Here is a 23,124-nt window from a genome sequence, read left to right as displayed (position 1 = left end):
TATGAAGCGTAAAATATTACACCGAAGCTGTTTTTATACCCAATCATGGCACCCACCTGTTACCAATTAGCCTGCACACCTGTGGGATGTTCCAAATAAGTGTTTGATGAGCATTCCTCAACTTTATCAGTATCTATTGCCACCTTTCCCAACTTCTTTGTCACGTGTTGCTGGCATCAAATTCTAAAGTTAATGATTATTTGCACAAATTTTTAGTTTGAACATCAAATATGTTGTCTTTGTCGCATATTCAACTGAATATGGGTTGAAAATGATTTGCAAATCACTGTATTCCGTTTATATTTACATCTAACACAATTTCCCAACTCATATGGAAACGGGGTTTGTATTCTATGGCTGTGTAAGATGTAAATGTTGTAAGTCGGATGCAGTTTTGTGCAAACACTCCCTCGGCTGTGGCGTGACTACTAATGAGGCGAAAGAGAGAGAGAGAAAGAGAGACATGGGGGGGGGGGGCGAGGGAGAGGAGCTCTAGTGAAGAAAGGTGTTGCCTTTTTTGTGCATGTCACAAAAAGCCACTTCGGGCCCAAACACTTTGTAACGAAGGCACTCAAGACGTGTTCATGCTCGACTTGGACTAAAGTCAAACGAATCGTTTGCATTGCGTCTCTCTCACACACACAAACACACACACACACACACACAACACACACACACACTGCACTCATGCTTCATAATGCGTCTGCAGCAGTTATTGTTCAAGAATAGAACCGAGGTGTCAGGTTCAAACACTGATGACATCTATTAAACAAGACAAAAGGCAAGGAATCATACAGAGACAGAATTAAATTTGGACTCAGATACGAGGAGAGACATGGCCACTGTCACACAGGGACGGCGTGGCGCGGTGGGAGAGTGGCTGTGCGCAACCCGAGCGTCCCTGGTTCAATCCCCACCTAGTACCAACTTCGTCATGTCCATTGTGTCCTGAGCAAGACACTTCATCCTTGCTCCAGATGGGTGCTGGTAAGCGCCTTGCATTGCAGCTCCCTCCATCAGTGTGTGAATGTGTGTGTGAATGGGTAAATGTGGAAGTAGTGTCAAAGCGCTTTGAGTACCTTGAAGGTAGAAAAGCGCTATACAAGTACAACCCATTTATTTATTTATCACTGTACTCTCCGTACAGTCCTGCACCCATCCATCCATCCATTTTCTACCGCTTATTCCCTTTTGGGGTCGCGGGGGGCGCTGGCGCCTATCTCAGCTACAATCGGGCGGAAGGCGGGGTACACCCTGGACAAGTCGCCACCTCATCGCAGGGCCCAGTCCTGCACCACACTCTGCCAAAAGATCGTACTCCTCCTTCTTCATTTGACTTTCTTCCAACCCCTGCCCACAGCTGCTTCCTGAGGGAAGCGGGTCGTAAACAGCGTGGCCTTCGGTTACCGAACAGTTCGAAGAGAGTTCGTCAAATAGTTCAAAAAGAGTTTCATAAAATAGTTCTAAGAGAGTCCCATAAAATAGTTCGACAGAGTTCTATAAAATACTTCAAAAAGAGTTCCTCTGGAAGTTGGGCAGATCCTGCCATCTGTCCGCTTTGAAGTCCCGGTGGAGTTTTACGAGCCTTCTTCTTGGTTGGTTTCAAAGACAGCCTTTTGTCGTCTTGTCAGGAACACAATGTAATACAAAGTTTTTTTGTGATAAGTTAGAAACAATTATTCTAACAGGAGGTTCTCTGGTTGAAGTGTGTGATTGTTCGCACGGTGCAACGATTAGTCCGCACTTTTATCACAGGCTGCAAGCCATCGACATTACCGCATTTTACGGACCGTAGGGCGCACCGGATTATGAGGCGCACTGCCGATGAACGGGTCAAGTCAAGTCTGTTTTCATACGAAAGGCGCACCGTATTTCCTTGAATTGCCGCCGGGGCCGCTAATTAATTTAAAACCTCTTCTCACTCCGGCGTTTACCAAAGGCATGCGGTAAATATAGGCCTGTGCTTATAAATTTGAGTGTGATGTAAGGATACCATCATGAAAAGCACATTTAATAAAAAAAAACATTATGGTCTTACCTTTACTTATAAATGAAGTCCATGCGCAGCTCCTTCTGATCAAAAGCGTCAATGACTTGTTTATAGAAGTCTTCCTTATCTTTCTTCAGTTTTAAAAGTCTCTCTGTCTCGATGGAGATCTTCCTTTATTACCTCCTGCTTCGATTGAATGTCCAGTTTAGAAAGCGGGTTTTATTTTAGATATGTAATCCTCCATGTTAAAAGTGCAAGCGAAAGGAAAAAATAAACGATCGCTGCTCACTCTTGCTGCTTGTTGTCACTTCTTCTGCAGCCGAGTAGTCGCAAGAAGGATCACTAGCGCCCTCTACCACCAGGAGGCGGGAGTCATTTAACGACTCATATTTGACACACGCAGCTACGGTGTATTAATAAAACATAGCTGCTTACTGTTCTTTTTAGCATATTCAATAGCTTGGACCTTAAATCCTACTGAATAGCTCTTAATCTTCTTCCCTTTATGCGATTTCAAATGATTGAAATCAGCCTCCTCCATTTTGAAAATGATGACAGGTGAAGTGTCACTCGTGACGTGACGTGTTTGACCCGGCGGAAATTCAAGGCATATGCTAATTATTTGGCAAAACCAGTTCGACCCGGCGGAAAGTCTAGACATGCGCTAATAAAAATAATATTTTGCGAAACGAGTTTGACCCGCCGCTAACCCTGAGCCGGCGTTAATGCTAAGCATGCGCTAATTATTTTGCGAAACGAGTTTGACCCTGCAGTAATTCTAGGCAGGCGCATACTATATACCCGAGGGCAATTCAAGGAAATACGGTAGCTCGGTTGGTAGAGCGGTCGTGCCAGCAACTTGAGGGTTCCAGGTTCGATCCCCGCTTCTGTTATTCTAGTCAATGCCGTTGTGTCCTTGGGCAAGACACTTTACCCACCTGCTCCCAGTGCCACCCACACTGGTTTAAATGTAACTTAGATATTGGGTTTCACTACATATAGTATTTTGAGTCACTAGAGAAAAGTGCTATATAAATATAGTACACTTCACTAGGGCTGGGCGATATGGCTTCCCGCTTCTGCCATTCTATTCAATGCCGTTGTGTCCTTGTGCAAGACACTTTACCCACCTGCTCCCAGTGCCACCCACACTGGTTTAAATGTAACTTAGATATTGGGATTCACTATGTATAGTACTTTGAGTCACTAGAGAAAAGTGCTATATGAATATAATACACTTCACTAGGGCTTGGCGATATGGCCTTTTTTTAATATCTCTATATTTTTTTAGCCCAGATCGCGATACACGATATATATCTCCATATTTTGCCTTCGCCTTGAATGAACACTTGATACATATAATCACAGCAGTATGATGATTCTATGTGTCTACATTAAAACATTCTTCTTCATACTGCATTAATATCTGCTACTTTTAAACTTTCATGCAGAGAGGGAAACCACAATCAAGTCAATTGACCAAAAGTGTATTTATTAAACAGTTATTAAGCAGTGGCACAAACATTCATCCATCCATCCATCCGTCTTCTTCCGCTTATCCGAGGTCGGGTCGCTGGGGCAACAACCTAAGCAGGGAAACCCAGACTTCCCTCTCCCCAGCCACTTCGTCTAGCTCTTCCCGGGGGATCCCGAGGCGTTCCCAGGCCAGCCGGGAGACATAGTCTTCCCAACGTGTCCTGGGTCTTCCCCGTGGCCTCCTACCGGTTGGACGTGCCCTAAACACCTCCCTAGGGAGGCGTTCGGGTGGCATCCTGACCAGATGCCCGAACCACCTCATCTGGCTCCTCTCGATGTGAAGGAGCAGCGGCTTTACTTTGAGTTCCTCCCGGATGGCAGAGCTTTTCTCACCCTATCTCTAAGGGAGAGCTCCGCCACACGGCGGAGGAAACTCATTTCGGCCGCTTGTACCCGTGATCTTATCCTTTCGGTCATGACCCAAAGCTCATGACCATAGGTGAGGATGGGAACGTAGATCGACCGGTAAATTGAGCGCTTTGCCTTCCGGCTCAGCTCCTTCTTCACCACAACGGATCGGTACAACGTCCGCATTACTGAAGAGGCCGCACCGATCCGCCTGTCGATCTCACGATCCACTCTTCCCCCACTCGTGAACAAGACTCCTAGGTGTCTACCCCTTGGTGGACAAACATTCATGTCATTTCCAAAACTGAAACTGCAAGATTGTCAGAGACTTTTTAAGTGTCAAATAAAAATGAGCTCCATAATAGGAAATCAAATAGTGTTCGTCCTTCGCTATGTGGTTGGTTACTACAGACGTTATTAAATTATGTTGTTGACTATTTTTTTCATACGGCATTGATTTGGAAATAGTTGCCTCTGCATTTAGATAGTGTGGGTGTGTGGCACCGAACTGAGATGTTGACATGCGGAGTAAACACTCTTCATTCTCTCCCAGGTGACTTTTCAAATGATGCTACATATTAGCAGTAATGCTACTTTTTGTAGCAACGCTTTTGCCCCACGCTTGACAAATTGCGGTTGTTTATTCGACATATTCACACTTGAAGCCAAACCACTGCCGGACGATGGACACCCTGCTGTTTTTCTTGGGAATCACTTCTCCCTTCATTCGTACCTTCTTTCTCTCGTGTTACCACTCGCACGGCTCTGCTAGCATCACAGCTAAGGTTACCCATGTTGCTACCTCTCTGCTCCATGAGGGCGTATACGTATGTGACGTACGACGTGACAGTATGTGACGTATGTAAGAAAGTGCACTTGCTGTCTGTGAGAAGGAGAGACAGGAAAAAGCAAGAAGAGCCTGTAGTGTAATGCCAGAAGCTAAAAGTAACTGCGTGAGAACGTATACTCGAATATCACGATATAGTCATTTTCTATATCGCCCAGCCCTACCCATTAGATCAGCGGTAGGGAACCTATGGCTCTAGAGCCAGATGTGGCTCTTTTGATGACTGCATCTGGCTCTCAGATAAATCTTAGCTGACATTGCTTAACACGATAATTATGAATAATTCCGCTGGAATTCACAGTGCTAAAAATAAAGTTCAAAATGTAAAACATTCTCATGCATTTAAATCCATCCATCCGTTTCCTACCGCACCTGTTCAAGAAGTCGCATTAATGGTAAGAAGTATTTTATGTCACGATGGGGTCCCAGGAAGGCAGACAGACTACTCGGGACATGACATTTAGGTAAAAACATGACTTATTTTAAACTAAAAAAAAGATACAAACAAAAATCGCTCAAAGCGGAGGCACAACTTGGGCTAAGAACAAATATAACGCATAAACAGACTAAGAACATAAATCAAACAAAACTTTCTTGGCATGGCATGAAGCACGAAACTATGGCAAGGCATGAAACAAGTCAGCACAGGGCGACTGACTGGCAAAAACAAGCTTAAATACTGCTTCTGATTAGTGCTGGGGAAGCAGGTGAGCTGGCGTTTTGTCCACCAGAGACAGGTGGACAAAATGAGTAACCAAGGAAACCAGACAAGGGTGTGGTGAAAAAAACAGGAACTTAAAGAGTCCAAAAGACAAACAGCACATGGCCAAACAAAAACATGATCAACAGACATGACATTTTATTTATTATTGGTTATCTTCAGAATAACAATGTTATTAAAAAGAATAAGAGACTTATTATACTCTAAAAATGTTGGTCTTACTTAAAAATGCACGCATTTAGTTGTATTCAGTGTTAAAAAATATTATACGGCTCTCACGGAAATACATTTTGAAATATTTGGCTTTTATGGCTCTCTCAGCCAAAAAGGTTCCCGACCCCTGCATTAGATTATAACATACTTGCCAACCCTCCCGAATTTCAGTGTCTCTCACGAAAATCTCCCGGGACAAGAATTCTCCCGAATTTCTCCCGATTTCCAGCCGTCCACTTTTCCGCCATATAAACAGCGTCAGTCAGCTTATAACATCCACGGCTTTTGGAGAGCGCGCAACTGCACACATAACAAGAAAGTGACTATTATATATGTCTCCATTATCCATAGGTTTATTTATAACCCATAAAGTAGGCAGGCACAGAACTATTTCTCAGCGTGTGTTTATTCCAGCCGGCACGTTAATAGACCGACACACAACATCCGGATTCCCCGTCATGCATTGCTTCAAAACTACGGCAAGTAGTAATGTCCAAAAACATAACAGTGTTACAGCTGTTTAATAAATACACTTTTGGTCAATTGACTTAGTTGTGATTTCCTTATCTGCATGAAAGTTTAAAAGTAGCAGATATTAATGCAGTATGAAGAAGAATGTTTTAATGTAGACACATAGAATCATCATACTGCTGTGATTATATGTATCAAGTGTTCATTCAAGGCTAAGGAAAAATATCGAGATATATATCGTGTATCGCGACATGGCCTAAAAATATCGAGATGTTAAAAAAAGACCATATCGCCCAGCCCTAATACATACACACCCACATACATATTAAACATTATATAACATAACATTTTATGACTGGGAGTATTTTTGGTCCCTGGGACCACACTTAAGTGCACTCTAAAGGTTAAAATGGTTTTGTTCATATTGAAATTGACATACATATACATATATAAATACATACATATACACACACATACATCCATATATATATATATATATATATATATATATATATATATATATATATACACACACACATACAAACCCCGTTCCCATATGAGTTGGGAAATTGTGTTAGATGTAAATATAAACGAAATACAATGATTTGCAAATCTTTTTCAACCCATATTCAGTTGAATGCACTACAAAGACAAGATATTTGATGTTCAAACTCATAAACTTTTATTTTTTTTTTGCAACTAATAATTAACTTGGAATTTCATGGCTGCAACACGTGCCAAAGTAGTTGGGAAAGGGCATGTTCACCACTGTGTTACATCACCTTTTCTTTTAACAACACTCAATAAACGTTTGGGAACTGAGCAAACTAATTGTTGAAGCTTTGAAAGTGGAATTCTTTCCCATTCTTGTTTTATGTAGAGCTTCAGTTGTTCAACAGTCCGGGGTCTGCGCTGTCGTATTTTACGCTTCATAATGCGCCACACATTTTTGATGGGAGACAGGTCTGGACTGCAGGCGGGCCAGGAAAGTACCCGCACTCTTTTTTTACAAAGCCCCACTGTTGTAACACGTGCTGGATTTGGCTTGGCATTGTCTTGGTGAAATAAGCAGGGGCGTCCATTAAAAAGACGGCGCTTAGATGGCAGCATATGTTGTTCCAAAACCTGTATGTACCTTTCGGCATTAATGGTGCCTTCACAGATGTGTAAGTTACCCATGCCTTGGGCACTAATGCACCCCCATACCATCACAGAAGCTGGCTTTTGAACTTTTGTCGATAACAGTCTGGATGGTTCTCTTCTCCTTTGGTCCGGATGACACGATATGGAATATTTCCAAAAACAATTTGAAATGTGGACCACAGACCATTTTTCCACTATGCATCAGTCCATCTTAGATGATCTCGGGCCCAGAGAAGCCGGCAGCGTTTCTGGATGTTGTTGATAAATGGCTTTCGCTTTGCATAGTAGAGCTTTGACTTGCACTTACAGATGTAGCGACAAACTGTCTTTAGTGACAGTGGTTTTCTGAAGTGTTCCTGGGCCCATGTGGTGATATCCTTTAGAGATTGATGTCGGTTTTTGATACAGTGTCATCTGAGGGATAGAAGGTCACGGTCATTCAATGTTGGTTTCCGGCCATGCCGCTTCTTGGAGTGAGATTTCCAGATTCTCTAAACCTTTTGATGATATTATGGACCGTAGATGTTGAAATCCCTAAAATTTCTTGCAATTGCACTTTGAGAAACGTTCTTAAACTGTTTGACTATTTGCTCACGCAGTTGTGGACAAAGGGGTGTACCTCGTCCCATCTTTTCGTGTGAAAGACTGAGCATTTTTTGGGAAGCTGTTTTTATACCCAATCATGGCACCCACCTGTTACCAATTAGCCTGCACACCTGTGGGATGTTCCAAATAAGTGTTTGATTGGCATTCCTCAACTTTATCAGTATTTATCGCCACCTTTCCCAACTTCTTTGTCACGTGTTGCTGGCATCAAATTCTAAAGTTAATGATTATTTGCAAAAACAAAAATGTTTATCAGTTTGAACATCAAATATGTTGTCTTTGTAGCATATTCAACTGAATATGGGTTGAAAAGCATTTGTAAATCATTGTATTCTGTTTATATTTACATCTAACACAATTTCCCAACTCATATGGAAACGGGGTTTGTACATATATACTTATTTATATTTATATATATGTATATATATATATATATATATATATTTAACATAAATTAGGGGTGGCATAGCGTAGTGGGTAGAGCGGTCGGCCAGAAACCTCAGGGTTGCAGGTTCGCTTCCCACCTATTGACATCCAAAAAATCGCTGCCGTTGTGTCGTTGGGCACGACACTTCACCCTTTGCCCCCAGTGCCGCTCACACTGGTGAATGAATGATGAATGAATGTTAGGTGGTGGTCGGAGGGGCCGTAGGCGCAAACTGGCAGCCGCACATCCGTCAGTCTACTCCAGGGCAGCTGTGGCGACTGATGTAGCTTACCACCACCAGGTGTGAATGAATGATGAGTTCCCACTTCTCTGTGAGCACTTTGAATGTTAAGAAAAGCGCGATAAGTTATTATTATTATTATTATTATTATTATTATTATTATTATTATTATAGGACAAAAGTAAGTAAGGGAAATTGTCACACTTAAGAACGAATAGGCCACCATCAGAGTGCTCTGGAGCACTTGTAGATTATTTTCTTACCTACGAACCATTCCCAGCTGAGAAAACCTTGGTGAATACAAAAATATCCTGAAAAACTTTGTAAGTGGGCCTAAGAACTACATTTGTTCTTGAGAACCGTTGCTGAACGGGGACCACTGTTCCGACAAGACAGCAGAATGACGAGATTCGATACACTTCTTCTCCTAGAGCTGCAGTTCTACTCAGAGGTTGGCTGAAACAAAATAAGGCTTGATACACTTATTTTCCTGGAGCTGCAGTTCTATTCTGAGGCTTGCTGACACAAAAGAAGGCTTGATACATTTCTTCTCCTAGAGCTGCAGTTCTAGTCAGAGGCTGGCTGAAACAAAATAAGACTCGATAAACTTCTTCTCCTAGAGCTGCAGTTCTAGTCTGAGGCTGGCTGAAACAAAATAAGGCTCGATATACTTCTTCTCCTAGAGATGCAGTTCTTGTCTGAGGTTGGCTGGAACAAAATAAGGCTCGATACACTTCTTCTTCTAGAGCTGCAGTTCTAGTCTGAGGCTGGCTGAAACAAAATAAGGCTCGATACACTTCTTCTCCTAGAGCTGCAGTTCTAGTCTGAGGCTGGCTGAAACAAAATAAGGCTCAATACACTTCTTCTCCTAGAGCTGCAGTTCTAGTCTGAGTCCGGCTGACACAAAATAAGGCTAGATACAGTTCTTCTCCTAGAGCTGCAGTTCTTGTCTGAGGCTGGCTGACACAAAAGAAGGCTCGATACACTTCTTCTCCTAGAGCTGCAGTTTTAGTCTGAGGCTGGCTGAAACAAAATAGGGCTCGATACACTTCTTCTCCTAGGGCTGCAGTTCTAGTCTGAGGCTGGTTGACACAAAATTAGGCTCGATAAACTTCTTATCCTAGAGCTGCAGTTCTATTCTGAGGCTGGCTGACACAAAATAAGGCTCGATACACTTCTTCTCTTAGAGCTGCAGTTCTAGTATGAGGCTGGCTGATACAAAATAAGGCTCGATACACTTCTTCTCCTAGAGCTGCAGTTATTGTCTGAGTCTGGCTGAAACAAAATAAGGCTCTATACGCTTCTTCTCCTAGAGCTGCAGTTCTAGTCCAAGGCTGGCTGAAACAAAATAAGGCTTAGAATACTTCTTCTCCAAAAGCTGCAGTTCTATTCTGAGTCTGGCTGAAACAAAATAAGGCCCGATACACTTCTTCTCCTAGAGCTTCAGTTCTTGTCTGAGGTTGGCTGAACCAAAATAAGGCTCGATACACTTCTTCTCTTAGAGCTGCAGTTCTAGTTTGAGTCTGGCTGAAACAAAATAAGGCTCTATACACTTATTCTCTTCGGGCTGCAGTTCTAGTCTGAGGCTGGCTGAAACAAAATAAGGCTCTATACACTTCTTCTCCTAGAGCTGCAGTTCTAGTCTGAGGCTGGCTGACACAAAATTAGGCTCGATAAACTTCTTATCCTAGAGCTGCAGTTCTAGTGCGAGGCTGGCTGACACAAAATAAGGCTCAAAACACTTCTTCTCTTAGAGCTGCAGTTCTAGTTTGAGTCTGGCTGAAACAAAATAAGGCTCTATACACTTATTCTCTTAGGGCTGCAGTTCTAGTCTGAGGCTGGCTGAAACAAAATAAGGCTCTATACACTTCTTCTCTTAGAGCTGCAGTTCTAGTCTGAGGTTGGCTGAACCAAAATAAGGCTCGATACACTTCTTCTCCTAGAGCTGCAGTTCTAGTCCGAGGCTGGCTGTGACAAAATAAGGCTTGATACACCTCATCTCCTAGAGCTGCAGTTCTAGTATGAGGCTGGCTGATACAAAATAAGGCTCGATACACTTCTTCTCCTAGAGCTGCAGTTATTGTCTGAAGCTGGCTGAAACAAAATAAGGCTTGATACACTTCTTCTCCTAGAGCTGCAGTTCTAGTCCAAGGCTGGCTGAAACAAAATAAGGCTTAGAATACTTCCCCTAAAGCTGCAGTTCTATTCTGAGTCTGGCTGAAACAAAATAAGGCCCGATACACTTCTTCTCCTAGAGGTTCAGTTCTAGTCTGAGGTTGGCTGAGACAAAATAAGGCTCAATACACTTCTTCTCCTAGAGCTGCAGTTCTAGTGCGAGGCTGGCTGACACAAAATAAGGCTCAAAACACTTCTTCTCTTAGAGCTGCAGTTCTAGTTTGAGTCTGGCTGAAACAAAATAAGGCTCTATACACTTATTCTCTTAGGGCTGCAGTTCTAGTCTGAGGCTGGCTGAAACAAAATAAGGCTCTATACACTTCTTCTCTTAGAGCTGCAGTTCTAGTCTGAAGTTGGCTGAACCAAAATAAGGCTCGATACACTTCTTCTCCTAGAGCTGCAGTTCTAGTCCGAGGCTGGCTGTGACAAAATAAGGCTTGATACACCTCATCTCCTAGAGCTGCAGTTCTAGTCCAAGGCTGGCTGAGACAGAATAAGGCTCGATACACTTCTTCTCCTAGAGCTGCAGTTCTAGTCTGAAGCTGGCTGAAACAAAATAAGGCTTGATACACTTCTTCTCCTAGAGCTGTAGTTCTAGTCCAAGGCTGGCTGAAACAAAATAAGGCTTAGAATACTTCTTCTCCTAAAGCTGCAGTTCTATTCTGAGTCTGGCTGAAACAAAATAAGGCCCGATACACTTCTTCTCCTAGAGGTTCAGTTCTAGTCTGAGGTTGGCTGAGACAAAATAAGGCTCAATACACTTCTTCTCCTAGAGCTGCAGTTCTTGTCTGAGGTTGGCTGAAACAAAATAAGGCTCGATACACTTCTTCTTCTAGAGCTGCAGTTCTAGTCTGAGGCTGGCTGAAACAAAATAGGGCTCGATACACTTCTTCTCCTAGGGCTGCAGTTCTAGTCTGAGGCTGGTTGACACAAAATTAGGCTCGATAAACTTCTTATCCTAGAGCTGCAGTTCTATTCTGAGGCTGTCTGACACAAAATAAGGCTCGATACACTTCTTCTCTTAGAGCTGCAGTTCTAGTATGAGGCTGGCTGATACAAAATAAGGCTCGATACACTTCTTCTCCTAGAGCTGCAGTTATTGTCTGAAGCTGGCTGAAACAAAATAAGGCTTGATACACTTCTTCTCCTAGAGCTGCAGTTCTAGTCCAAGGCTGGCTGAAACAAAATAAGGCTTAGAATACTTCTCCTAAAGCTGCAGTTCTATTCTGAGTCTGGCTGAAACAAAATAAGGCCCGATACACTTCTTCTCCTAGAGGTTCAGTTCTAGTCTGAGGTTGGCTGAGACAAAATAAGGCTCAATACACTTCTTCTCCTAGAGCTGCAGTTCTTGTCTGAGGTTGGCTGAAACAAAATAAGGTTCGATACACTTCTTCTTCTAGAGCTGCAGTTCTAGTCTGAGTCTGGCTGAAACAAAATAAGGCTCAATACACTTCTTCTCCTAGAGCTGCAGTTCTAGTCTGAGTCCGGCTGACACAAAATAAGGCTAGATACAGTTCTTCTCCTAGAGCTGCAGTTCTTGTCTGAGGCTGGCTGACACAAAAGAAGGCTCGATACACTTCTTCTCCTAGAGCTGCAGTTTTAGTCTGAGGCTGGCTGAAACAAAATAGGGCTCGATACACTTCTTCTCCTAGGGCTGCAGTTCTAGTCTGAGGCTGGTTGACACAAAATTAGGCTCGATAAACTTCTTATCCTAGAGCTGCAGTTCTATTCTGAGGCTGGCTGACACAAAATAAGGCTCGATACACTTCTCTTAGAGCTGCAGTTCTAGTATGAGGCTGGCTGATACAAAATAAGGCTCGATACACTTCTGCTCCTAGAGCTGCAGTTATTGTCTGAGTCTGGCTGAAACAAAATAAGGCTCTATACGCTTCTTCTCCTAGAGCTGCAGTTCTAGTCCAAGGCTGGCTGAAACAAAATAAGGCTTAGAATACTTCTTCTCCAAAAGCTGCAGTTCTATTCTGAGTCTGGCTGAAACAAAATAAGGCCCGATACACTTCTTCTCCTAGAGCTTCAGTTCTTGTCTGAGGTTGGCTGAAACAAAATAAGGCTCGATACACTTCTTCTCTTAGAGCTGCAGTTTTAGTTTGAGTCTGGCTGAAACAAAATAAGGCTCTATACACTTATTCTCTTAGGGCTGCAGTTCTAGTCTGAGGCTGGCTGAAACAAAATAAGGCTCTATACACTTCTTCTCCTAGAGCTGCAGTTCTAGTCTGAGGCTGGCTGACACAAAATTAGGCTCGATAAACTTCTTATCCTAGAGCTGCAGTTCTAGTGCGAGGCTGGCTGACACAAAATAAGGCTCAAAACACTTCTTTTAGAGCTGCAGTTCTAGTCTGAGGCTGGCTGAGACAAAATAAGGCTCGATACACTTCTTCTCCTAGAGCTGCAGTTCATGTCTGAGGTTGGCTGAAACAAAATAAGGCTTGATACACTTTTTCTCCTAGAGCTGCAGTTCATGTCTGAGGTTGGCTGAAACAAAATAAGGCTCTATACACTTCTTCTCCTAGAGCTGCAGTTCTAGTCTGAGGCTGGCTGACACAAAATTAGGCTCGATAAACTTCTTATCCTAGAGCTGCAGTTCTAGTGCGAGGCTGGCTGACACAAAATAAGGCTCAAAACACTTCTTTTAGAGCTGCAGTTCTAGTCTGAGGCTGGCTGAGACAAAATAAGGCTCGATACACTTCTTCTCCTAGAGCTGCAGTTCATGTCTGAGGCTGGCTGAAACAAAATAAGGCTCTATAGACTTTTTCTCCTAGAGATGCAGTTCTAGTCTGAGGTTAGCTGAAACAAAATAAGGCTCGATACACTTGTTCTCCACTTCTCCTAGAGCTGCAGTTCTTGTCTGAGGCTGGCTGAAACAAAATAAGGCTTTTTGTTCGACGATTCCTCTCGGCTCGTCACCCATCACGCCGCCGTCAAACATACAACAAATAGTATCGCACTGGTCCTGCACAGGCGTTCCATCAGCTGTCAGCCGAACTCCTGCAGTTTCCCTCCTCCGCCTCCTCCTCCCGAAAGGAGCGAGCGAACGCAACAGAGGGGACGAGTGAGAGAGCGGCGCTTACAAGCCAGCCAGAGAAGAGACGTCAAGAGGAGGACCTAACGAGCGAGGCAAAGAGAGAGAGGAGGGAGGGCGGAAAAAAAAAAAACACAAAACAAAAAAAAAAGCCTCCTCTTTCGACCGCCTCTCTTCGTGCATCCTTCGGGCCAGCGAGGAGCGAAGAGGAGCGCGGAGGAATCGGGCTTGGCACATTTCCACGCCGCTTCCCTGCCATTTCGTGGTGCGTGGACGCGCGTTGGGAGAGCTGCCCACGGTCCTCCCGTCACTGCAGCAGCAGCAGCAGAAGAAGACCGAGAAGACGACGACGACGACGACGCAGCATCCATCAGTCGGGATGCTTAACAACCTGACTGACACGGAGGAGGGGGACGGGGTAGCGCAAAACCAGGGTGAGTGGCGGGCTGTGTCGTGCTGCCACACACACACACACACACACACACACACACACACACACACACACACACACACACACATGACATCTGTCCATTCAAGGCAGATTAGGACATGACATGACAACTTTAGGTGCAGGTTGCGCACAACATGTTGTCAAGAAACATTTGTGCATAGTGTGTGTGTGTGTGTGTGTGTGTGTGTGTGTGTGTGTGTGTGTGTGTGTGTGTGTGTGTGTGTGTGTGCGTGCGCGTGTTGAGCTGCTCGCTTCCTCCTCCGCTGCTCTTACTGCAAAGATGCTGTGACAGGAATAGTAATGTGCTCGCTCCATAGCATGCATGCATGGTGCGTGCACGGGCATTACAGTGCACACACACACACACACACACACACACACACGCTAACCCACGTGTGCACATCATTTTCCGGTGCAGCCATCCATTGGTTTTGTGGTACTTGGTGGCGGTGTAAATAGTCCCACAACATATGGCGCTCTGTGGACAGGCGACACACACACACACACACACATACATACACACACACGGACTCCATCGCAAGCCCACCGTATCCACTAATCCTTTTGCCCCCAGCTGTCAAAATCAACCCCTCCATCCGCCCCACCTCCCCTCCCTCTCTCTGCAGGCTGTGCAACCTGTGGTGTCGTACACACACACACACACAATTACACTCACACACACACACACACACACACACCTTCATCTTCCTCACGCCCTTCCTCATGAAATGGATGGACAGTTTTTTTCTTTTTTCTTTTTTTTTTTTTTGCATTTACGTGGCTGCTGCAGCAAATTTTCCTCACACACACACACACGCACACACACACACACACACACACACACACTTGCCTGAATCCACCCGCCCCATGTGGCCCGCGACGGGCTCTCAGGGATCCAGCGGAGAGACAGGTTTGCGGATGAGAGCGCCGCGGCCGCGCTGCATCTCCTACCTGCGAGGGCTCACCGATAAAAATAGAGCGGCAGTGAGAGCATGAATATTTAACTCAATGCAGGCATCTCAAACCCCCCCCAAAAAACCCCATTTTTAGGGTGGTGGGGGAACGGGGTGGTGCTGAGGTTATTGTTACGCTCTAACGCAGGTGTGTCAAACGTACGGTCCGGCCCGCAAACAGGTTTTTTCCGGCCCGCGGGATGAATTTGTGTTGTGATCCGCCGCCCGGATCATACATTGTTTTGGTTTTTGAGTCCTTTTGTGTTTTTTGTTTGATTTTAGACTCTTCCGATCCCTAGTTTTGCTCTACCATGGTTTCTGATTTGTCCCACCTGCTCTTGTTTTTACGTGTACCGGTGTCTTGATTATTGCGTCAGTAATTAAGTCTGCCTTTTTTATCTACTAGTCCTCTTCTTGTAAGTTTTGCTACACGCAATCGATGACTTCGTGGACTCCCCTCTATGGTAACCATACTGTTTTGGACTTGCTAGTTTTCTCGTTAAGCTTGCTGTTTTCCTAGCTCACATGCTAGCTCCTTGTTTTGCCAGTTGTGCCTCGAGCAAGTGTTCTGTTTGTTTCTCTAGCTCACATGCTAGTAGCTCTTCGCTTGCCTTTTCTGCCTTAGCACCATTTTTGGGTTCCTATTCTGTTTTTAGTTTTAATAAATCATTATTACTTACCTGTACGCTGTGTCCGAGCCCGATTTGCATCTTGGAAGAAGCACCACTCACATCACGATGCCACGAAGTCGTCACAAATTTGCCAAGTATAAAAATGAGCAGGAATTTTTTTGAATGAAAGGAACTGCTGTTCTAAATGTGTCCACTAGATGTCGCAATAGCAATTATTTGTATCTTTTTTAAATCAGTGGCTCTTAACCTGGGTTCGATCAAAGGGGGTCAAGACACACCCGACTCATCGTGTATATAAGAAATTTTGTTGTGAGTTCATGCTCTGTGTTGGTTGTGTTCTTTGAACAAGGTGATGTTCATGCACAGTTCATTTTGTTGCACCAGTAAAAAAAAAAACATACAGTAACTTTGTCTTGAATTTGAAAATATATATATATATATATTTTTTTTTCGCTAAAGAAGGGTTCGGTGAATGTGCATATGGAACTGGTGGGGTTCGGTACGTCCAATAAGGTTAAAGGCCTACTGCAATGCGATGTTCTTATTTAAATGGGGATAGTAGGTCCATTCTATGTGTCATACTTGATCATTTTGCAATATTGCCATATTTTTGCTGAAAGGATTTAGTAGAGAACATAGACGATAAAGTTTGCAACTTTGGTGCTGATAAAAATGCCTTGCCTGTACCGGAAGTAGCAGACGATGTGTGCGTGACGTCACGGTTTGTGGAACTACTTTACATCGGAACATTGTTTACAATCATGGCCACCAGCAGCTAGAGCGATTCGGACCGAGAAAGCAACGATTTCCCCATTAATTTGAGCGAGGATGAAAGATTTGTGGATGAGGAAAGTGACAATGAAGGACTAGATAGGGATTCAGATAGGGAAGATGCTGTAAGAGGCGCCGTGGCAGCCGTGGGGATGGCAGGACCACTCGGCCAGGCCCAACCGCAACAAGGGATAGAGCCATACCTCTTTGAACCCGACGCTGACAGTGACAGTCAGGAGGACGCTGCTGATATTAATGCTGGAGTAGCACACGACATAGATTGCCTTCAGAATACAGAGTGGTAAAATGTTTTTTATTAATACACATCATACGATGTACCTTGTGTGCGTGGTCCAATCCAACCGTGTTCGCTTGACATCTCTGTTCCATAGTAAAGCTTGACTCTCATCTTTCGGGAATGTAAACAATGAAACACCGGATGTGTTTGTGTTGCTCAAGCCGGCCGCAATACACCGCTTCCCACCTACAGCTTTCTTCTTTGATGTCTCCATTATTCATTGAACAAATTGCAAAAGATTAAACAACACAAATGTCCAGAATACTGTGGAATTTTGCGATGAAAACAGACGATTAATAGCTGGCCACGATGCTGGAACAAAATGTCCTCTACAATCCGTGACGTCACGCGCACGTGTCATCATACCGCGACGTTTTCAGCAGGATAATTAAAATATCAATTTAGTAAACTAAAAAGGCCGTATTGGCACGTGTTGCAATGTTAAGATTTTATCATTGATATATAAACTATCAGACTGTGTGCTCGGTAGCAGTGGGTTTCGGTAGGCCTTTAAGAACCACTGTACAAAAACACAAAAAAACACAAAATGTTAACGCACCAGTCAAGGAAAATGAGCAAACTACATAAACAACATCCTGTAATTTGATTTTAATATTTTTCATTTTATTTTGATGGATTGAAAATGAACACCAACGAGTTGACTGATGAACATTATCCCATCATGTATTCAGAAAATTTAGATAAGGACAAATAAAGATATAATAATAATAATAATAATAATAATAATCATTGATTTTATTTGTAAAAAAAAAAAGCACTTTACGTTGAGCAAACAACCTCAAAGTGCCACAGTGTAAAAACATTGTAATAATAATAAAAGTTTAATAAAAATGAATAAAATACAAAACTAGAAACAGCCCAAAAGCTAGAACCAGCATGCATATCCATAAAAAAGGCTTTTGTAAAAAGAAGGGTTTTTAAGCCTTTTTTAAAAGCATCCACAGTCTGTGGTGCCCTCAGGTGGTCAGGGAGAGCTTTCCACAGACTGGGAGCAGCGGAGCAGAAAGCCCGGTCTCCCATAGTTTGTAGCTTCGTCCTTGGAGGTTGGAGGAGGTGTCGTGGGGAGGATTTGGGGGCGAACAGTTCTTTGAGGTAGAGGGGGGCATTTCCATGGAGGCACTGGTGAGTTAGTAGGGAGATTTTGAATTCAATTCTGAGTGGAACAGGAAGCCAGTGAATGGATTAGAGAGTTGGTGTGATGTGGAATACTATTAACCGCAACATGTAAGTTTAATAAAAAAAAAAAAAAAAAAAAGTTATCATTTGTGCATTTTCAGAATGTGCTTCCGTTTTTAAACAAAAAAACAATCAATCAATCCATGTCTATTTATATAGCCCTAAATCACAATTGTCTCAAAGGGCTGCCCAAGCCACAACGACATCCTCAGTTCAGCGCCCACATAAGGGCGAGGAAAAACTCCGAACCCAGTGGGACGTCAATGAGATTGACTCTGAGAAACTTTGGAGAGGACCGCAAATGTGGGATGCAATGAACGTCGAGTGGGTGGAACAAAATATTGTGAAAGTTCAGTCTATAATGGATCTAACATCATTTTTAAGCTTAGTGATGTATAACATACATCAGATTGTATGTGTTTTTTTGGTTTTTTTACCCTTTGCATACATATTTCGCTGTTTGTTGTATTTTGGTTGCGTTTCGTTTGATTGTAAAATATGTCGATGGACGGGGGGTCCAATAAGTATTTCATATATTGTTAATATTCAGTATTTTATCCTTCATAGTTAATATTGTCAATCCCACATTCTTTATTTTGATATACATTCGGGGTGTCTCAGTCAGTAAAAAAAATATTTAAAATTCCATTCCGTTATTTTAAAGCTGTCATGTTTTGTGGTCACGTTCTGTTTGGTTTCGGACTCATTGTGCACTCTTGTTTGTTTTTGTCACCATGACATCCCGTTGGTTTTCACCTGTCATGTCACGCACCTGATTCACTTGGACTCATGCACCTGTTAATCACCACAGCACTATTTAAGCCTGCAGTTGCCAGGCAGCCAGCCTGGCGACTTCACCCTCTACACACCCTTGTTCATCCATGCCGATGATCCATGCTCCTTTCTCCATCCAAGTAAGTTTTCGTTATTCATGCCATAGTTTGCAAGTTTTGTTTTATGTCCATAGTTTTGTTTTCATAGTCAAGTTTTGTACCTCCGCTGAGAGCACATTTTGTTCATACCCTCTGTTTTTTTTGTAATATTTTCAAGTTATTAATAAAAGATGTCATTACCTTCACGCCACGTCCGGTCCAGTGGATTTGCACCACGGGAAAACAAACCACACCATAGTCCACGCCTTGACAAAGGCGGTCTGTCATAATGTTTTTAGCCTTCAATCAGACATTATTGTGAGTTTTTGTATTAGTGTTCCTAAAAAGAGGTACACCAGCCCCCTATCAGATTTTTTCCTCTAGATTTGGCCCCCCGAGTCAAAATAATTAGAGTATACAAATTAGTTTTAAGATAGGACTTCGACTGAGGTACATCTCTAACTGTTACTGGGAGGGCATTCCAGAGTACTGGAGCCCCCATAGAAAACACTCTATAGCCCGCAGACTTGTTTTGGGGGGTTCTGGGAATCACTAATAAGCCGGAGTTCTTTGAATGCAGGCTTCTTACCAGGACATTTGGTACAATACAATCGGCAAGATAAGCTGGAGCTAGACCGTGTAGTAGTTTATACGTAAGTAGTAAAACCTTAAAGTCACATCTTAAGTGCACAGGAAGCCAGTGCAGGTGAGCCAGTACAGGCGTAATATCATCAAACTTTCTTGTTCTTGTCAAAAGAACAAGAACAATCAGACGTTGTCTTTATTTTTAAGTTATCGTGCCGTGATTTAACCAGTCCGGCCCGCTTGGGAGTAGATTTTTCTCCATGTGCTGAGATGGTGACCTTCGGTCGCTCGGCTGTCGAGAGCCTGCTGACGTACTGCATAACAGTGTGGTACGCCAGCTGCACTGGAGCGGACAAACAGGCGATCCAGAGGGTCATAAAGTCTGCCCTCCCTGAAGGATTTACATAACTCCCGTTGCCTCAGGGAAAGCAAAAAACATCACCAAAGACAGCACACACCCTGGCTTCCATCTGTTCCACCTGCTACCATCAGGCAGGCACTACAGGTGCATCAGAGCCAGAACAAACAGGCTCAGAGACAGCTTCTTTCCCAGAGCTGTCACCATGTTGACGATACAATATCCTACCCTAATACCCTACTGTGCATTACTACCCTTCGAGTGCAATACTGTAACGATTGCTTGGCATCGAGGCATGAAGGTAAGAAACACTGATTCATTTAAAATTAAAACAGATTACGAAACAGAAAAACTTGCACAAGGCACAAAAGGCAAAACAAAACTACTAGCATGGGAGCTAGAGGAGCAAAGGCTGTTCGCGGAAGCTAGCAAGTACAGATCTGGAATCAGGGTCGTCACTGTTGTGCAAAAACACAAGCTAGGAAACCTGAACGAAGGAGGCAGGCTTAAATCAAGACTGTGATTAACAAAAACAAAAACAGGTGTGCGTCTGGAACCCGCGGCAGGTGAACATAATAAGTTACCATGGTGACCAAACTAACTCACAAGGTGCACAAACAACAAAGGGAGTCCAAACTAACAGAAAAACCCAAACAGACCCAAAAATCCAAATTACAATAATCAATCAATCAATCAATCAATGTTTATTTATATAGCCCTAAATCACAAATGTCTCAAAGGACTGTACAAATCATTACGACTACGACATCCTCGGAAGAACCCACAAAAGGGCAAGGAAAACTCACACCCAGTGGGCAGGGAGAATTCACATCCAGTGGGACGCCAGTGACAATGCTGACTATGAGAAACCTTGGAGAGGACCTCAGATGTGGGCAACCCCCCCCCCCCCCCTCTAGGGGACCGAAAGCAATGGATGTCGAGCGGGTCTAACATGATACTGTGAAAGTTCAATCCATAGTGGCTCCAACACAGTCGCGAGAGTTTTAGCATTCAATCAGACATTATTGGGAGTTTTTGTATTAGTGTTCCTAAAAATTAGATAAACCGGTCCTCAGACACATTTCTTTCTCTAATTCCGCTGGTAATCAGGATTAAAAATAACCTTAAAAATATAAAACATTCTCATGCATTTTAATCCATCCATCCGTTTTCTACCACACCTGTTCAAGAAGTTGCATCAATGGTATTAAATATTTTATTAATTATTGGTTAGGTTCAGAATAAAAATGTTATAAAACAAAAATAAGACTTATTATACTCTTAAAAAGGTTGGTCTTACTTAAAAATGCAAACATTTTGTTTTTTTTTGTATCGGTTGGGGACATCTCTACGCTGCTGATCCGCCTCCGCTTGAGATGGTTTCCTGTGGACGGGACTCTCGCTGCTGTCTTGGATCCGCTTTGAACTGAACTCTCGCGGCTGTGTTGGAGCCACTAAATGGATGGATGGATTAAAATGCATGAGAATGTTTTATATTTTCAAGGTTATTTTTAATCCTGATTACCAGCGGAATTAGAGAAAAAAATGTGTCTGAGGGCCGGTTTATCTAATTTTTAGGAACACTAATACAAAAACTCCCAATAATGTCTGATTGAATGCTAAAACTCTCGCGGCTGTGTTGGAGCCACTATGGATTGAACTTTCACAGTATCATGTTAGACCCGCTCGACATCCATTGCTTTCGGTCCCCTAGAGGGGGGTTGGGGGGGGTTGCCCACATCTGAGGTCCTCTCCAAGGTTTCTCATAGTCAGCATTGTCACTGGCGTCCCACTGGATGTGAATTCTCCCTGCCCACTGGGTGTGAGTTTTCCTTGCCCTTTTGTGGGTTCTTCCGAGGATGTCGTAGTCGTAATGATTTGTGCAGTCCTTTGAGACATTTGTGATTTGGGGCTATATAAATAAACATTGATTGATTGATTGATTTTTTCAGTGTTAAAAAATATTATATGGCTCTCACGGTAATACACTTTAAATTATTTGGCAGTAAGTCGAACACATTTCCAGTGAGGGTTGGACTCCGCCAAGGCTGTCCTTTGTCACCAATTCTGTTCATAACTTTTATGGACAGAATTTCTAGGCACAGTCAAGACCCGGTTTGGTGACCGCAGGATCGGGTCTCTGCTTTTTGCAGATGATGTGGTCCTGATGGCTTCATCTGACCGGGATCTTCAGCTCTCACTGTATCGGTTCGCAGCCGAGTGTGAAGCGACCGGAATGAGAATCAGCACCTCCAAGTCCGAGTCCATGGTTCTCGCCCGGAAAAGGGTGGAATGCCATTTCCGGGTTGGGGGGAGACCCTGCCCCAAGTGGAGGAGTTCAAGTACCTAGGAGTCTTGTTCACGAGTGAGGTAAGAGTGGATCGTGAGATCGACAGGCGGATCGGTGCGCCGTCTTCAGTAATGCGGACGTTGTACCAATCCATTGTGGTGAAGAAGGAGCTGAGCCGGAAGGCAAAGCTCTCAATTTACCGGTCGATCTACGTTCCCATCCTCATCTATGGTCATGAGCTTTGGGTCATGACCGAAAGGATAAGATCACGGGTACAAGCGGCCGAAATGAGTTTCCTCCGCCGTGTGGCGGGGCTCTCCCTTAGAGATAGGGTGAGAAGCTCTGTCATCCGGGAGGAACTCAAAGTAAATCCGCTGATCCTTCACATTGAGAGGAGCCAGATGAGGTGGTTCGGGCATCTGGTCAGGATGCCACCTGAACGCCTCCCTAGGGAGGTGTTTAGGGCACGTCCAACCGGTAGGAGGCCACGGGGAAGACCCAGGACACGTTGGGAAGACTATGTCCCCCGGCTGGCCTGGGAACGCCTCGGGATCCCCCGGGAAGAGCTAGACGAAGTGGCTGGGGAGAGGGAAGTCTAGGTTTCCCTGCTTAGGCTGTTGCCCCCGCGACCCGACCTCGGATAAGCGGAATATGATGGATAGATGGATGGATATTTGGCTTGAATGGCTCTCTCAGCCAAAAAGGTTCCCGACCCTCTGCTCTAACGGCTTGTGGGCAACGGTGGTGGCGAATGGCTCACATGACCTATTTTTACTCAGTCTGTGAAATTGCCGGCATGAGAGGCGGCGGTTGACGTAAGTAAAAAAATAAAATAAAATAAAAAGAATGGGGGGAAAAAAAAGAAGTTGTAAAGGCAGAACTTTGCAGGGATGCTGCAGGTGTGTCGGCTCTTTCAAGGGCTATTTGTGGACAATTTCATTCGTCAGGTTGCCTCTTTATCT

At 43.8% G+C, this 23,124-nt stretch overlaps 1 protein-coding gene across 3 annotated transcripts in view; it reads left to right on the top strand.

Annotated features, from left to right (window-relative positions):
- The first annotated feature begins 13,695 nt into the window (after positions 1–13,695).
- The window catches only part of slc12a5a (solute carrier family 12 member 5a), a 223,447-nt gene continuing 214,018 nt past the window's right edge, over positions 13,696–23,124 (top strand). For 2 of the 3 annotated variants that reach the window (XM_061889895.1, XM_061889876.1), the window contains exon 1: positions 13,697–14,189. In XM_061889895.1, coding sequence (XP_061745879.1) covers positions 14,135–14,189 — 55 coding nt within the window. In that variant the 5' untranslated portion in view covers positions 13,697–14,134. Of the gene's footprint in view, positions 14,190–23,124 lie in introns of all 3 variants that reach the window. The other variant, XM_061889886.1, reaches the window with a different exon arrangement.

Source organism: Nerophis ophidion, linkage group LG02 (genome assembly GCF_033978795.1).
Source record: "Nerophis ophidion isolate RoL-2023_Sa linkage group LG02, RoL_Noph_v1.0, whole genome shotgun sequence".
NCBI classification, from domain to species: Eukaryota; Metazoa; Chordata; class Actinopteri; order Syngnathiformes; family Syngnathidae; genus Nerophis; species Nerophis ophidion.
Note: the sequence above shows the minus strand (reverse complement) of the source record. Positions and strands in the feature narration are given on the sequence as shown.